Below are 17,350 nucleotides of genomic sequence, written 5' to 3'. Positions count from 1 at the left end.
ACACAATATAACCTGCTTGGTAATTAGAACTGCAACTTCCTTTAGCCATTTTTTTCTATCTCCACCCTGAATATAACCTATTGTAGCATTAGGTTCTGAAATAGAGGCTTTCCCCTCATTGAATTCATTTGCCATGGTCTGATAAAATATACAATGGATTATTCAAATTAGTATGGCCTAAACAGCAAGAGTAGCTTGCATATGCACTGATTTAAAAAGGCTTACTGTTTCAATAAAGTATATCCACATGCTTTCCCTTAAAAATAAATTTGTTACTTAACTCTATCATTGATCACGTGTTCATGTACTTAAAAGGATAGATTATACTAAAGCGTATGTATACTATTGTTTGATGAGTCATTAAAAGAAAACTGGTTTACATTGAATCGTACATTTTAAACAGGTGAATTTTATGGTATTTAATTATATTTCAGTAAAGCTGATAGATAATCAATCATCTAGTCTTGTGGCTCTTAACTGTAGTATAATGGGATCAGAGGCAAAGAGGAGGTGTGAGATGGGGCTACTAGTCAGTCAGGAACTGCGGTAAATTCCCAGCCTATTTTATCTGGCCCTTAGTAACCAAGAAGAGAGAGGAAGAGGGGGAGGGGGAGAGAAGGAAAGAGAATGTGAGAGTGTGTGTGTGTGTGTGTGTGTGGTGTGTGTGTGTGTAGGAGGGAGGTTGGCTCTGTGGACAACGGAGGAAGTGCTAGGGCAAAAGGTGAAACACTTTCTTTCACGAATTCCTAAAAACATAGACTTAGAGAAGACTTCTATCAGTCACTAACGAAACATGATGGTCTTCTTTCTTTATCCATGAACAGGCCATTTCCAAAACAGTAGTGAGAGTACAGGGATTTCATTTAAAAAAGACTTCTTTCTGTGGCCTACCAACAACTTTCATATACAGATTGCTTGAGTGAAAACTGAGGCTGCTTTTAGAATCAAGAATTTTAAAACATCTAAGATGGTACTGTATGTAAAGGGAAAAATTTTGACAGAAAAGAATACAAATTTAAAAAAAGACAACACATAGATGATAAAACATAGAGTGCTGGTACACATTTATTCTTTTATTGCTAAACATTAAACGCCAGCAACTACGATATCTTCAAGTTAAAGCCTAAGAATGAATTACAGCTCAGTTGAAAGATTTATAGAAAAAAATACCTGTGTACCATTAGTATGTGGACATTCAATAAATACCACAGGACAAACTGATGACTAAGAGCCACATATCCATGAAGTGCATGGTTACAATCTACTGTTAGAACAGATAGTGACCTGTAAGAGCGATTATCAGAAGGTCAAGTTTAACTGCATGTCTTTTCAAACTGAAATGCTAAAAAGAATATATACATCCTTTACGGATTTTAAGTGATTAAAAACAACCCTGAAAAATGTAAACAGTGCAGAATAGAAACACTGAAAATAAAGTTTTACTGCTGAACAACTGCCAACACAACACTTTCTTCAAATCCTCAAAATAATTCATTTTTCTAATTGCTCTACAGAAACCAAAATGGACTATTTTCATAAAGATGATAATATATCAGGGACACAGACCTTCCAAGTTATTATTTTATGTTATATATTTACAGTATATTCAATAATACTTTTTACAGCTTACTTAAATAGAAACATGCTTTTCTAATCCATAAATAACACTAATCATCATCCATTCAACCACATTTATTAAGTATTTTTGATGTCTCATGCACTGTGCCAGGGATGCAAAGATGAGTATGACATGGTCCTCGCTCTAGAAGTGCCCACAATCAAGCTGAAGAAACAACACATAACATTTCCTTTCTTACACAGTGAGGCCATTTCTGTAAAAATGGGACTGATGTGCTCAATATCCTAATAGAGTGTTTGCCAAATCCTGACCCAGTGTAGCAGAAGACCAAGGTGTTTAAAAGCCATAAGAAAATGACATGCTTGGGGTTTTTTTCCACCCAGAAAAAGAAGTTTACAGGTAGGATTTCATCTATTAAATTTTTTTCTCAGTTTTAAAAAACTGACCTGCACATATATAGCATTTCCATTAATAAACTGCTTAGTTCATGTAATAGAATTAATTATGTAAGTATTTCATGGTATTCCCCAAACTTTACTACCTGAACAGGTCTGCGTATCACTCTGTTAATATACTTTAATCCTGAAAGACTGTCTGCCTAAAAACAGAACAAATGCCTTTTTCCTAGGATAAACCAATAATTTGTACAGTTTTAAGTAGTGGTAATAACTGATGACCTTGAGTCATTAAAAATATTAAAATTATATTCAATATATAATTTCTGTTTAAGAAGGCAGGCAGATTTATAATACAATCTAAAGTTTCCTTAAAAATGGTTAAAAAGTTTTAGTGCCTAAAAAGCAACTCAGTGATCTGAAAGAGGTGAACCCCACGAATACCTCAATTAATGAAAAACTTGGATACATGACTACTCATGTTCTTGAGTATATGAGAGAAGCAAATATTTTTCATCAAAGAAAGAGCTTGCTCATATACTTCTAATACCAACAGCTTCACACTGGCCTATTGACTTCCCAGATCTTCCAGGGCTGCATCTCCAGTCCAAAAGATCTCAAACTAGGCAGGGCTCTTTTGGGCTCAAGAGGCAGTTCCCGGGCACTGGCAAATCCACATTTGTACTCACATGCAGCCATACTCACTCTACTACCAAGTCTTTCGTGGACCCACAGAGGTAGCTTAGGGGAAAGATGGAAAGCAAGGACTACATATTTAATTACCCAACACAGAGAAACATCGGAGCCACTGGTGAGGACAGAGTATGGTTCAGGGCTTAAGGTAATTGCTTCTTTTTTTTTTTTTTTTTTAAGGTAATTGCTTCTTGAAGACAGGGACCTAGGAGCTAGGCCCCAGATAGCTCCAGCAGCACAAGAGAAAATACCTACCCTGGAAGGATTCCAAGCTTTGAAGCTCTGTAGAGAACAGTAACCCAGACTGCAGAAGGTCCTGTGATCTGTCTTGTGACCTGCCGCAAGACCCACCTGGCTCATTTCTGAGGTTCACCCCTAACTGTCTCAGCTCACATACTGCAGGTGGCAGATGCTTCTGCAGCTCACTCTGAATGTCAAGGGTAGTGTTGCTTTATGAGAGTATAGGGACATATTATCAAAGAGGCAACTCTTGTGGGGCAAAACATGTCTCACCCTATTACAGACCCTACTTCCTCTTTGTTCATTTATTTGGCATCATTTGACAAAGATTTTCCCTTTCATGTCAGCAGATTCTTTTACAGAATTTTATTAATTTAATTGTAATCAGACCTCAGTTGTCAGAGTACAAAATAATACACAATTTAATTTAAAAATACTTTTCAAACAAGACAAGGGACAAGAGATATAGACCAAGAAAATGCTCACCTTTCCACTTGGCCAAAGTCTGGTCTCCTTCAAATCTGGATTAATGATGCTTTTTCAAGAAGTTTTTCCCAATTAATCCTACCCAATTCTGTTTTCCTTTACATTATTTCAACATGATACGTAGCCACACAAAAATGGTTTAACATGAATTTGCACTTGTTTAGGAATTGTTCCACAAGCATCTGAAGGTTGTAGGTTCAGTCTTTAAAACTAGAATGTAATCAGGGACTATGCCTTTCATTTCTTCTGTTTATCCCATAGTTTGGATACTCTGGATAAAGAACTTAAAGTTGTTGGCTAAAATGTAATTTTAAGGAAACACTTTATATTTCACACCAAGTAAGGTTTTCAATATTGTATATTGTAACTCAGAGATTCTATCAAATGAGTGCAGATATTACCGTGCTGTAACCATCCAGAGTCCCAGGGTCACATTGGCAGCCAAAAGTATACTGCCACCAAGCAAGATGAAAAATCCTATCAGATCTTTGACATCATTGTCTCCAATCACTGAGGTAAGAGTAGCATCTAGGAAAGAGTTTAAAATCCATTGTCCGTCCAAAGCAAAGCAGGGCACTGCATTAACAATAGCCAGAGCTCCCGAGAGGGAAATCAGGTACCTGGTTAAAATCGGTTAAGGAGCTTACGGCGAGGTCTGAGGGCAAAGCACATTTGTGGGAGTCAGAAGCAGGCATTTTACCAGGACTGGATTTGAGATTACAGGTGACTTCCTTCCTTTCTTTAAATCTCTGCTTACCAGTATACACCATTGCTTCTTAGATCTCTACTATTTAAAACAAATGACATATTATTTCGAAGTTCAAAAACCTTGACTAGAAAAATAAAGGCCAACCACTTGTAGACCAAGACAATCTGTAATGAACTCCTTCAGAAGACTAACTCTTTCTAATCCTTTAATTATACATCAAGAGAAAGGAATAAGAAATAAGGGAAAATTACTTTTTGATCCTTACGAAGTATACGTTATATTAGATATATAAAGATTTTGGCCCCTTGAACTCTATTTTACTATCATCTGTAAGGTCATAGTGTAAATATCTCTGAGAAAAAGCTGCAGTCTACAAGGTACAATTTTGACTGTACACATTTTTTAGTAACTCATTTGTTAACTAATTTGTTACTAATTTGCTCATTTGTTTTGTTTCATTTTTTTGGCAAATCATTAAGGAAAGAAATTAAAGATTTAAAAGTGACAAAAATAAAGAACCTTTCCAAACTGTTCAGTTTATTGAAATTCTATATAATAACCAATTAAAATTTTTTTTACATGCAAATATAATATGCTAAAGAACACATGAGATTTTGTCCTCTGAATGCTATTTTAGTATTGGAAACCAGTTTGATCTCCCTTACGCATTCCTCCACTTGATCAGAGCCAACAGGCTCAGAAGGGGTGGAATTCATCACCGCATTAGTAGCTGAAGCGTTCATCCTTTATAAACGTACTAAAAGGTTTTATACCCCTAAATTCAACTCTCAATTTGTATTCTAGGTTCCTTCCCTTCGACATCTTAACCTTTCTCTCCTCCCAATCAATCTTTCTTCTCTGACTTCTTCCTCCCTAGGTACAATCTGATCTTTTTCAACTTTAAAGTCTCTTTTTTTGGTATTAGCAGTTAACTGATACTTGTAAGGTCTGTTCATGCTCTCTAATCAAGGTAAAACTAATGAAGTTCCAAGTAGCACTTTTTTTTTTTTTTTTTTGCGGTACGCGGGCCTCTCACTGTTGTGGCCTCTCCCGTTGCAGAGCAACAGGCTCCGGACGCGCAGGCTCAGCGGCCATGGCTCACCGGCCCAGCCGCTCCGCGGCATGTGGAATCTTCCCAAACCGGGACACGAACCCACGTCCCCTGCATCGGCAGGCGGACTCTCAACCACTGCGCCACCAGGGAAGCCCCCAAGTAGCACATTTTAAAAACATCTTTCACGCCAGAAAGGATACTTGACAAATGTCTCCACAACCACAGGCAGATCTATGCTTAGAAAGTTGAAACGTGGAATAAAACTGGTGATGCTCACTAAAAAAGAAAAATAAGAAATAATATTATTTATACAGATAAGCAACAGCATTATGAATTTTACCATATGACTAAAAATTGGGCTAGCCTATTAAATTGATTGAGAAAGCCCTTCCCAAACATATGCAGGCAGGCTCTATGGCCCACATATAAAAGCAATTGGCAATTCTAGAACATCTAATAAAAATAGTGGAATACAGAAATTCATGTCTCAGTGTCCTTATATTTTGAGGTGCGAATATGATAAAACTGATTATATACCAACTATGACTACCAAATACAGAGATTGACTTTAAAAATACAAAATATTTTTGAAAATATTTTTCAAAATATTCCATTTATATGAAATGTGCAGAAACAGGCAAATTTGCAGAAACAGAAAGTAGATTAGTGGTTGCCAAGGGCTGGGGGTGGGTGGGTGTAGAGAAGTAGAATGACTGCCTAATGGGTATGGGCTTTCTTTTTGGGGTGATGAAAATATTCTGGAACAAGACTGTGGTGATGGTTCCACAACTCTGAATATATTAAAAACTACTGAACTGTACACTTTATTTTTTATTTTTAATTTTTTTTAACATCTTCATTGGAGTATAATTACTTTACAATGGTGTGTTAGTTTCTGCTGTATCACAAAGTGAATCAGCTATACATATACATATATCCCCATGTCTCCTCCCTCTTGCATCTCCCTCCCTCCCACCCTCCCTATCCCACCCCTCTAGGTGGTCACAAAGCACAGAGCTGATCTCCCTGTTCTATGCGGCTGCTTCCCACTAGCTATCTATTTTACATTCGGTAGTGTATATATGTCCATGCCACTCTCTCACTTCGTCCCAGCTAACTGTACAATTTAAAAGGGTGAATTGTATGATATGCGAATTATATTTCAATAAAACTGGTAAAAAAAAAGGAACATAAAAAAATCTTGTACAACAAAATAAGTTAGACTGTATGATCTTCAGCCATATGGAGAAGCTATATGTTTAATCCAATCATGTTGCCACTGTTAAAACAATTATGTTGGCCCGGTTTTGAAATTATATTCATATAAAATTTATGTGTCATGCACAAATTACTTTATCATCATTATCACTGTGATTCCAATCGCTTCTCGGCCTTTTGGCTAAGATCAAGTGTAGTATCACTATGATTCCAGGCATTCTTTGACATATGCTGCTCTTGCTACTGTTTTGGGAGCTTGGATAAATTTAATAAACGCTCAGAGAATATCTTAGAGATCATCTATGTGATATAAACGGTAGTGAAGGAAAAATGCGTCATGTGTCACTCTCCATAGGCAGACATGGTGTTCAGCTCCATCTTGCTTTATAAATTCTGATTATTTTCCTACTGCTTAAATTTCATTTCGTGCTTAAGAACAAGTTAACAAGACTTTGAAAAGTGATCAAATATAATAAATAAAATTAATGCAAGATGTGTACTGAGTTGCTACCACTGAGAATATATGCCATTGTAGCGATATTCTGAGGGTCTACCACAATAATACCCACCTGTGTAGTGAAGGTGCAGTGGATGTCCTACATACAACATATCGATTTGAGGTGGGTGTTTCACTTTTATTAAGCGAGTATGAGTTTCCAAAGAAGGTATTATACAGAAACTTGAACTTGAGCTTTTTTTACAATCTTTATTGGTTCTACAAACTTGGGTGGCTTCCACTGCTTTCCGGGCAGGTAGACATGTATGCTAGGGATAGAACATTAATTAGTCAATATTAAAAATGACTTGTTAACAAGAAAAACACCAAGTTACATTACTTCAATATCTTTCATGTCACCTAGCATATTAGGAATGAAGCTCATATAAAGGAAATGCCATTTATGTGTATCTACTATAAATTAGATTCAATTATTCCACTTTGGCCAAATAAGATATTACCATTATAAAATTTTTAAAGATTCTCAGATGAAATATGACATGTGAAATGTAGAGATTTTAATAAAATTATACAAAGCAAAAGGGCAATGGTTTTGTAGATTCCATTTTAGTTCTATATGCTTATTTTGTAATAATTATATCAGGCAAGCAAGACTGCTTCAGGGACAACTTACCAAACGCTTATTAAAATTATTTCTATAGGAAAAGCACACATCTGTAAGGCTGTGATTGTTACAGCATTCAGTCGAACCGTCTAGCCGTTTGTATGCTGAAGAGAAATGGTTTATTAAAATCTGTTATTAGAAAAAAGAATCCATTACACAGAAGTACATTTGTAATAAGAATTTTGCTTTCAAGACAAAAAGAATTAAGTAAAATGCATATGAATTCAGAAACAACTGTATAATTGACAGTTCAGCTTGTCAGCTACTCACTGCAGAGTTTGATTTTACATTATAAAAAGAGATACATCCAATTTGAAATCAAGAAGCATCAATTACCCTAGGTTAGTTGTCTTCATATAAACTTACCCACTCGTAAAGCTGGAGTTCCAGGGTCTCAGTAGGTTTTGCAATAACTCCAGGTGGTCAAGCACAAATATTTAATGAGCCACTATTAGATGTCCTAATGCTGCTGATCCACTGATCTAATTTCACTACTGAACTCCTGTGCTGTGCTGTTAGCACAGTGAGCTAGAGCAGGGGGTCCCCAACCCCGGGGCCGCGGACCGGTAGCGGTCCACGGCCTGTTAGGAACCGGGTCGCATAGCAGGAGGTGAGTGGCGGGCGAGTGAGCGAGCGAGCGAAGCTTCATCTGCCGCTCCCCATCGCTCGCATTACCGCCTGAACCATTACTCACATTACCACCTGAACCACCACCCCTGCCCCCTGCCCTGGGGAAAAATGTCTTCCACAAAACCGGTCCCTGGTGCCAAAAAGGTTGGGGACCACTGAGCTAGAGGATGCCTAAGAGACTGTCATCCCTAAGGACATCATATCAAATATCTCTCCCACCTCCAGGCTTATCTTGAGGCTTTCCCCACAGAACCAGGGCAGTCCAATTGGACCCCACAGATATGCACATATTTGCCTGCATACTAGTAATCCAGTTACCATTTTTGGAAGATAACAGAAACAGGGCAAGTATCCCCATTATTCATTTATTTTTTCAAGTTCTTTGGTAGACTGCTTCTCTTGTGTCTAGGGTAGAATAAGGAAGCTAAATCAGTGTTACAGCTGGGACAAAAATTTTTTTCCATATATTTATTTTGGAAGGTTTCCTGCATTCAGCACATCAAACTTGTAAAGCAAAATTGATGCGTGGGGACTTCCCTGGCAGTCCAGTGGTTAAGACTCCCAGCTTCCACTGCAGGGGGCACAGGTTCGATCCTTGGTCGGGGAACTAAGATCCCACATGCCACGGGGTGTGGCAAAAAAAAAAAAAAAAAAGAGAGAAAAAAAAATTGATGTGTGGCAAGGACCAATTAAACTTAGAATCTTATATACCTACTACCATACTCATATGTGCTGAAGAAGAGAAAGTAAAGTTATCCCCGATTTCCAATACTACGAAAAGCATTATTAACAAGAGTGCCTTTAGGAGTGCTGGCGTGAAAATGGTTGTTGATATGCAATCTGACTTTATAAGGATTTTATATTTCAGGCAAAGGTTTCTGTTTGTTTTTAAATCTTTTCTTTTTTTCTTCTAGATCATTTGGTTAGACTGGATGTCCTTAAACACGCACTGTTGCCAACGCGAAGAACAAAACAGAGGTGAAGTAAACTAACAGATGCATCAATTTCTCCTCTGCAATGGCTAGCTGTGTGGGTAGTTTTGCCTTGTTTTCTTACCATAACTGAATGGGTATTTAAATTCTGGGTGATGAGTAATATTTAAAATATGAAAGCAAACTGTGAACAACTAATGGCACAAACTTGTGCCTATAATCACTCATCAGCCCTAACGGTAAACTATAAGGTAAAAAGGTGTTTAGGATTAAAAAAAAAAAAAAAAAAGATCCAGGCAAAAGCCCTCAGTATTTTTTCTCATCAGTTGCCAAGTCGCACCAATTTTTACCTTCTCATTATTTTTCTCTTTATTCCCACTAAAGGGTAGACTCCAATTCTTTCTCACTTGACCCATTTGAAGAGAGTACTAACGCATCTAGTTTACCACCTAGCTCTCATATGCAAACTTGTCCTACATACTGAATGCTTCAGATTAACCTTCCAGTGTAGAACTCTGAGAATGTAGCTCTTCTAATCCAAATATCCAAAGACTCTGTGCTGCTCCCAAACAGTCTAAATGCCATAGCCTAAAACATAAAGACTTCTACTTTTTTTTTTAGTCACCTTAGCTCATACTCTTCTCTTGCTGAACCAAATTATTAGCAGTTCCCTGACCAACTTCTAGTCTGTGGCGCCGAGGTTCATTTATATCGGTCTCCTGAAATTAAACTCACTGTTGAGGCCCAGCTCAAGAGCTGCTGCTATGAAGCCTGTCCTCATCTTTTCAGTCAAGACTGACTGCCATCAACTCTCACAACTCCCAATACTTTTTGTCATTAATTATATTTAACCTTGTACCGTAATGTGGGCATGGTCTAATTCTTTGATTAGACTGTGAGGTCTTTGAGGGAAAAGTTTCTCAGTATCTTATATAAGGTGAATAACTCAATATGCACTGAATACATAAATGGTGTTCTATGCCACTTGCCTTTGTATCAGTAATGATTTTTAAAAATTTACATCTGATGCTTGATTCTTATTTTTTCCTGGAGGAATGTATGCAACACAGAATTGAAAAGTCAAGAATTTGATATCACTGTTGATATAGCATGTCTGATAATACAACAGCTTAAAGGGGCCAAGCAGGTATCAAATAAATGAAGTGGATAGTGTGTGGAAAAAATAGGAAATGGTGGGGGTTGTGATGAATTCGAGAATACATACCTTGTTCTAGGCCACTCAACTTGGGGCCGAGAGTCAAGAGATCATCTATTTTATTCCATGAGAAAGAAGTCTGGACCCTCATGTGAAACCTTTTCTTTTTTCTTTTTGGCCGTGCTGTGCAGCATGCGGGAACTTAGTTCCCCAACCAGGGATTGAACCCGTGCCCCCTGCAGTGGAGTCTTAACCACTGGACCACCAGGGAAGTCCCGAAACCTCTTAAATATTGGCAGCCAATTAAGAATTTTAAAAATATTGTGCAAGCCAAACCATACACATCTGTCAAGGCTGGCTGGATTTGGCCTCTAGGTTACCACCAATTTGTGACCTCTAGGTTATGGCTTCTTCCTATGGTGATTAATCCAATTAAAACATAAACTGATGGCTATGGCTACCATGACAAAATGAAGTGCCTCCTGACATACAGAATTTCCCATTATTTTGTTATCATGTGAGAAGTAAACTTGATATTTCTCTGTTTATCAATTTAAAAAAAGTTGTACATTTAAAAATGTATTTTATTTTAGAATCTTTTCTACTGGATCACATTAAAGCACAAGTCACTTAATTTCTGTGACTCAATTCTTAACCTATAAGACGGGTATGCCAGAGGTAATTTTCACATTAGTATACTGCTATCAACATGAGAGACCAATCCAATTCTACTTTGGAAGGCACATTCAAGACTGCAATGGGAGGGCTTCCCTGGTGGCGCAGTGGTTGGGAGTCCGCCTGCCGATGCAGGGAACACGGGTTCGTGCCCCGGTCTGGGAGGATCCCACATGCCGTGGAGAGGCTAGGCCCGTGAGCCATGGCCGCTGAGCCTGCACGTCCGGAGCCTGTGCTCCACAACAGGAGAGGCCACAACAGTGAGAGGCCCACGTACCGCAAAAAAAAAAAAAAAAAAAAAAAAAAAGACTGCAATGGGAGGTCCCAGAGGCATTCATGGCTTCAGTTTAACTCTAGGAAATTAGAATTCTCCCTTAAATCTCCCCAGACTGGGAAAGAATTAGGGAAATTAAGACCAGAACAGTTTCATAATTCCATTACAAGGAGAACCTGCATATTCTGAATGTACCCTAAGATGGGCCCTAAGATACTTGTAGAAATAGTCTAGTCTTCAAAGGATGGTCTAGACCAGAGGTAATTTTGGAATAAGGCTGGAAGGAAGAGACTTTTTCAATCTATAGTTCACAGTACTCACTACTTTTTACATCACTAAAATGAATTGAACAATTTTCTTACCCTAGTTTAATAAATATATAAATGTAACTAGAGTTCCAATATAGGCATGCAAACCTATTTATTCTATTTATTTATTTATTTATTTATTTACTTATGGCTGCATTGGGTCTTCATTGCTGTGCGCGGGCTTTTGTGGCGAGTGGGGGCTACTCTTCGTTGCGGTGCGCAGGCTTCTCATTGCAGTGGCTTCTCTTGTTGTGGAGCACCGGCTCTAGGCACGCGGGCTTCAGTAGTTATGGCTCGCGGGCTCTAGAGCACAGGCTCAGTAGTTGGGGCGCACGGGCTTAGCTGCTCCGCGGCATGTGGGATCTTCCCGGACCAGGGATTGAACCCATGTCCCCTCCACTGGCAGGCAGATTCTTAACCACTGCGCCACCAGGGAAGTCCCTTTATTCTTAGTTCTATGGTAGAATTTATACCAGCACCACCTAGTACCAAGTAGTTAAAAAATTATAAACTCTCTCTCTCTCTTCAATTGGTGAGAGCAAAGAAACCTTGGATGATACCTTGATATTCACAATGGGAGAACAGACACTTTTTTCTAAACATTAGAGAAGATTTGAGCATAAAAACAATCTGGGTACTCAAACTATGTGGAAAAGATTTCCAGAGTTTTCCTTTTACTATTTTAAACTAAGTCAGGAACGGCCTTTTCTCACTTCAGTTAAAGATGCATAAGATAGGACAATACTCCCTGTGCCAGGCAGTTACAGGTATATACCCTCATCTCCTCTGAACAGGAATATAGGCTATTCAAAGGGGATGCCTGTGTCTGGACTCATAGCTTCATTTTAGGGAGCGGTTGCCTTTAGTATTCAATCTCACTCTTTTTAAAATGCCATTCAAATGCTGGACTTAGTAGTCTTTCTTATTCAAGACAATGCTTCCAAGAAAGAAAAAAAGGAATTTAGCTTTAGGCATATATGAAGAGTGTCTCCTGAAACTAAAGAAAGAGGATGCAAGCTACTGGTTAGAAAATAATCCCCAAAAAGAAACAAACTAGTTCTTGTCTGTAACTTTTAGTTTCATTCAAATCACTAAGTGGCATATGGACACAGAGCAATCTTAAATTAAGCAGAGGCTTGAATATGAAGAGGGGAACTTTGTTCTGTTCTGATGCAGAATGAAACCAGAGATTTATTCCAGGTACAAAGGGCTCTAAGCCTCACCCAGTGTCCTTTTTGGGGCTTCCTGGAAAGGCCATTCAATCTGCAAGGAGTGTGTGGGACAAGCTCCTTAGGCTTCTTGCCCCATGTACCAAGGGCAGAGGTGTAATTAAACCAGCCTTGGTTCTGTTGGTGCTGCTCATAGTTTAGCAGGTTAATGTTTAAAAATCAAAAACGAAAGGACTGACAGAAGAAAAAAGTAGTTCCCAACAATTTCATAAAATGAATAGTCATTTCATGTTGATTAACCACATTTTTCTAATTTGCCAGAAATATACCTGTTAATATTTTAAGGAGAACATCTAGTCTGCTTAATTAATACCGTAATTAATTAATATCTTAGGGAATATCTTTAAAAATTTAAAATTACACCTGGGAGAGTCAGGGTATGAAATGAGGCCAGAAATGATTGGCTGGGACAGCTTATGAGCACTTTCAGGGTCAGATCTTTCTAAGGTGGCTTTATTGTTTTCAAGTGGTATAAATTTTCAGAATTTGAATTATGTATATTGAATTCTACTCTAAATTGAATATGAATCACTTTTGGATTATGAGCTACTTTGCATTACCATATTTGGCTATATCTTTGCCATCTACTCATAATGTAGGATAACAAAGGTCCCTAGATACATGTAAAATAATATCAATCCATAGTTTTCTTGTTTTTTTTTTTTTTTTTTTTTTTGTGGTACGCGGGCCTCTCACTGTTGTGGCCTCTCCCATTGCGGAGCACAGGCTCCGGACACGCAGGCTCAGCGGTCATGGCTCACGGGCATGTGGGATCTTCCCGGACCGGGGCACGAACCCGTGTCCCGTGCATCGGCAGGCGGACTCTCAACCACTGCACCACCAGGGAAGCCCCGTAGTTTTCTTAAATGTCCATAGCCACTTTGGTCAAGTCTGCCATTAAAATTAATCTAGTAGGGCTTCCCTGGTGGCGCAGTGGTTGAGAGTTCGCTTGCCGATGCAGGGGACACGGGTTCGTGCCCCCGTCCGGGAAGATCCCACATGCCGCAGAGCAGCTGCGCCCGTGAGCCATGGCCGCTGAGCCTGCGCGTCCGGAGCCTGTTGCTCTGCAACGGGAGAGGCCACAACAGTAAGAGGCCCACGTACCGCAAAAAAAAAAAAAAAAAAAAAAAAAAAAAAAATCTAGTATATATTTTAAGTTACATTTACAGTCATTAAGATTTCTACAGTCTGGCTGAGTATATGTACTCCATTTAAAAATGATTAAATGCAGGTACGGGTTTATCAGATACAGTCATCATGTAAAATCAGCAAGTATCCTAATACAGTCGCTCCTAAGGAAATGAGACATATATTGAAGAATTATTATTTTGGGATTGATTTTTTTATTAGTGTGGGAAGAATAATATCTGCTTTGGGTTTTTAAACAAATACCTCCAAAATATAGCATATGATCCATAATAGTGAAATACTCAAAAAGTTAATAAGGAAAGAGTTTCAGAGTATTTCAAGAAAAATTTCACTTCCATTCTGTCTGCCTGAAAAAAGACAAAAGCTTAAACATCTGAAATGCAGATATTCTAAATAAAACAATCCTACTGGAGAGAGCTTTATTTGATTACGATGTCATTTTGGCTTTTGTAATTCAATACAGATTGTACCAAGTTTAGAGAAACTTGAGGAAAATGATAAAGGACTTAAGAAGTATGAAATTATGGATTATTTCTCTTACAGAAGAACACACTGTGGATTACACACCCAACTGAAAAGATGCGATACATGGAAAAACATGAGATGCAATATGAAGTACTGAGTGCTACCTATGAGGTATTTCTGCCCCTGCCAAAAATGGATCCTGAATCTAATCAAGCCTCTGGACCTAACTACCATCTATAGGAAATTTGGGGGATACCGAACATGTTAATGATAAATTTGACAAAACAAATGACTCAGTTTCTTCAATAAATGATATTAAAAATAAAAAGTCAGGGGGAATTGTTACAACTTAAAAGAGACTTAAAAGGCATACCATCCAACTTAAACCAACTATAAAAACAAAACCAGAGAAGAGTGCAGGTATTAGGAATTATTGTTAATTTTGTTAGGTGTGATAACAGTACTGTGGTCATGTCTAAAAGGTCATCATCTATTAAAGATATGCTGAAGTTTATGGATAAAATGACAGGATACCTGGGATGTGCTTTAAAATACTTCCCTCAAAAGTGGACAGGCTGGATTAAAAAAATGGCAAAATGTTGATAATTGCTGAAGCTAGGAGAAGGATACATGAGGTTTCATTTATACTACTCTCTCTCTCTTTTTTTTTTTTTTTGGGCCGTGCTGTATGACTTGTGGGATCTTCGTTCCCCGACTAGGGACTGAACCCATGCCTTCAGCAGTGAAAGCGCAGAGTCCTAACCACTGGACCACCAGGGAATTCCCTGTACTACTCTCTTGACATTTATGTATGTTTGAAAAATGTTTACAATAAAAAAAATTCTTAAAAATGGGTTATACATGGAAGACTACATTTGAAAAAAATTTTAAATCAGTTCTTACTACTTTGTCACTGTTGTACACAGTACTTTAATACAGTTATTCTTGATAATTAATCATATTTCTTAACCCCAGTAGATGTAGACAAGTATCCAGGCATTTCTTGACTTAAAGATGTAGTCTGTGAGCATAATTTGTGCTTTCCAGCACTTTCAATAATTTGGGTCCCCATAATTTTGTATGAAGAGTTGGCAGACTGGTTTTTCAGAGCTGGAAGAGCTAAAAATAAATTTGGAAGCTTCTGAGAATAAACTTGCTTCACCCTGTCGCCTACGACACAGAACAACAGATGTGACTTCAGTGGGTATTTTCGGACACCAAGATGACTTCCTCTGGATGACTGCCACACAAAAAAACCCTACCCCAAATAGCTTTGGACATGCCACCATCCATACAGCACAAGGGTATTTAATTGCTGGAATTTAGTTAATTGGTTATGTTTGAGCTTGAATGCTGACTTAACACAAGTGTTTTTTAAATGCTGAAAGAATTAGATACTAGAGTTCTGAAAATCAAATATGAAATTAGTTAGAAGTTCAACAACAATATATAATAAACAAAACATACATATTAGTATCTAACTTACCAAGAAGAATGTTTACTAGTTTAGGCTTATTATTACTTTACTGATTTGTTTTAAATAAGTTAGGACAAAATAAATCTACAGACATGATCTAAGAATTAGCAAATGGCAAGTACTGCTGCTTGAAGCATTATATTATACTGAGGAAATATACACACCTCTAACTGGGAAGCTTAACTGCTGTAAAGTTGATGCACTTATACAGTAACCAATTTGGGGCTCATAGGCGATGGTATCGAGACATTCATTCCAATCTTGTACATTTGTAACAGGACAATCCTGTAGATGGGTGACAAGGTCTCCCACAAAAAGGCCTCTGGGTCCAATGGCAGGTGAGTCCTTGGGAAGAGGGCAGAATTAAATCAGATAATGTGTGAAGACAAGCTATGATTAATCTGAGCAAATAATAAAGACACTGACTTAATTAAGTAGACTATTTTGAATAATGTAGAAAATAATCCAGCTTTGAATCCAAGATGTATAGTCCTAGAAAATTAACAAAATAACACCCAATAATTATACTTTTCATATTTCACTAAAATTTTGAATTTTTCACAAATGAAAACCAAACAAACCCCACTTGCCAACAGTTAAGATTAAAATGATAAACTTTTTCCCAAACTGCTAATTAAAATTTTTTGTGAAAGTAGTCATCAGAATGCTTTCAATGTCCTATATCATCAATGGATAAAATTATAAGACTTATCTAAACACAGTCCCAAATATGCAGACAATACCGTCAGCACAATGAACACATGAGTACATGAGGCAGTTGCTCACAAGGTAATTTTCCTTGTCCCAAAGTGTGAAGAGAAGACTTGATACCATCATAGTAGTCTAAGGGAGTGAAATACAGAGTTGAAGACATTAATTTAAACTCCCACGAAATGTTCTGCTGGCTAGCCTAGGTTCCATCTTTCTTACTTCTTAGGAGTAAAGACATCTGACTCAAAAGCACAGTTATAAAAATAAACAGTAAAGGTAAATGATGCATTTAATCAAACTACAGTTAGAAAGTCTTGATACTATCCTTGTAACTCAGAACAGAAACAATTTTCAGTATTTTAAAAGAGCCAATGTAGTTCACAAAACTATTTCTTTGATTTGAAAGGATTACAGTAATTTCTTCAGGAGAAACTGAGCATTCTGTACATGAGAACAGTTTGAATAAAAGTTCCTTAAAAAAAAAAAAGTTCCTGACATAAAATGCTAAGTGTTACATCACAAAATCTGGCGAAAAAATACCCCAAGTAATCTGTTATTTACCTCAGCAACTTCAGTGATAAGCACCCCGACTCCAGTGTAGTAAAACGGCAAGAGAATTACAGGAAGGAGAACAAGAGCTAAAATACCCAGGAGTGCAAGGACGAAATTATGCCAGATACCTGAAAAGAGGGAAAAAAAGGAATAAGCTCAACCAGGGGCAGGAATGATATCATTCCAGGTAGTTGTACTTCATAATACTTAGGCATTCTGATAAATTAGTAAAGTAACCAGAAGAAGCTGTGAGGCAGATAGATCTACTTATTAGTACAGAAGACAGATGTTCAGTTA

General features: G+C 37.7%; 1 protein-coding gene and 1 pseudogene across 1 annotated transcript in view; one reads left to right on the top strand and one right to left on the bottom strand.

Annotated features, from left to right (window-relative positions):
- Positions 1-1,052: 1,052 nt before the first annotated feature.
- The window catches only part of MBTPS2 (membrane bound transcription factor peptidase, site 2), a 40,868-nt gene continuing 24,570 nt past the window's right edge, over positions 1,053-17,350 (bottom strand). The window contains exons 6-11 of the mRNA XM_004283071.4: positions 17,063-17,181; positions 15,955-16,135; positions 7,505-7,599; positions 6,944-7,139; positions 5,357-5,432; positions 1,053-4,013 (exon numbers count right to left, since the gene is read on the bottom strand). Of these exons, the coding sequence (XP_004283119.1) occupies positions 3,791-4,013; positions 5,357-5,432; positions 6,944-7,139; positions 7,505-7,599; positions 15,955-16,135; positions 17,063-17,181 (890 nt within the window). The 3' untranslated portion in view covers positions 1,053-3,790. The remainder of the gene's footprint in view (positions 4,014-5,356; positions 5,433-6,943; positions 7,140-7,504; positions 7,600-15,954; positions 16,136-17,062; positions 17,182-17,350) is intronic.
- On the top strand, positions 6,536-6,645 carry LOC117197875 (uncharacterized; annotated as a pseudogene).

Source organism: Orcinus orca, chromosome X (genome assembly GCF_937001465.1).
Source record: "Orcinus orca chromosome X, mOrcOrc1.1, whole genome shotgun sequence".
Classification (NCBI taxonomy): domain Eukaryota; kingdom Metazoa; phylum Chordata; class Mammalia; order Artiodactyla; family Delphinidae; genus Orcinus; species Orcinus orca.
This window is presented reverse-complemented; position numbering and strand designations above follow the sequence as displayed.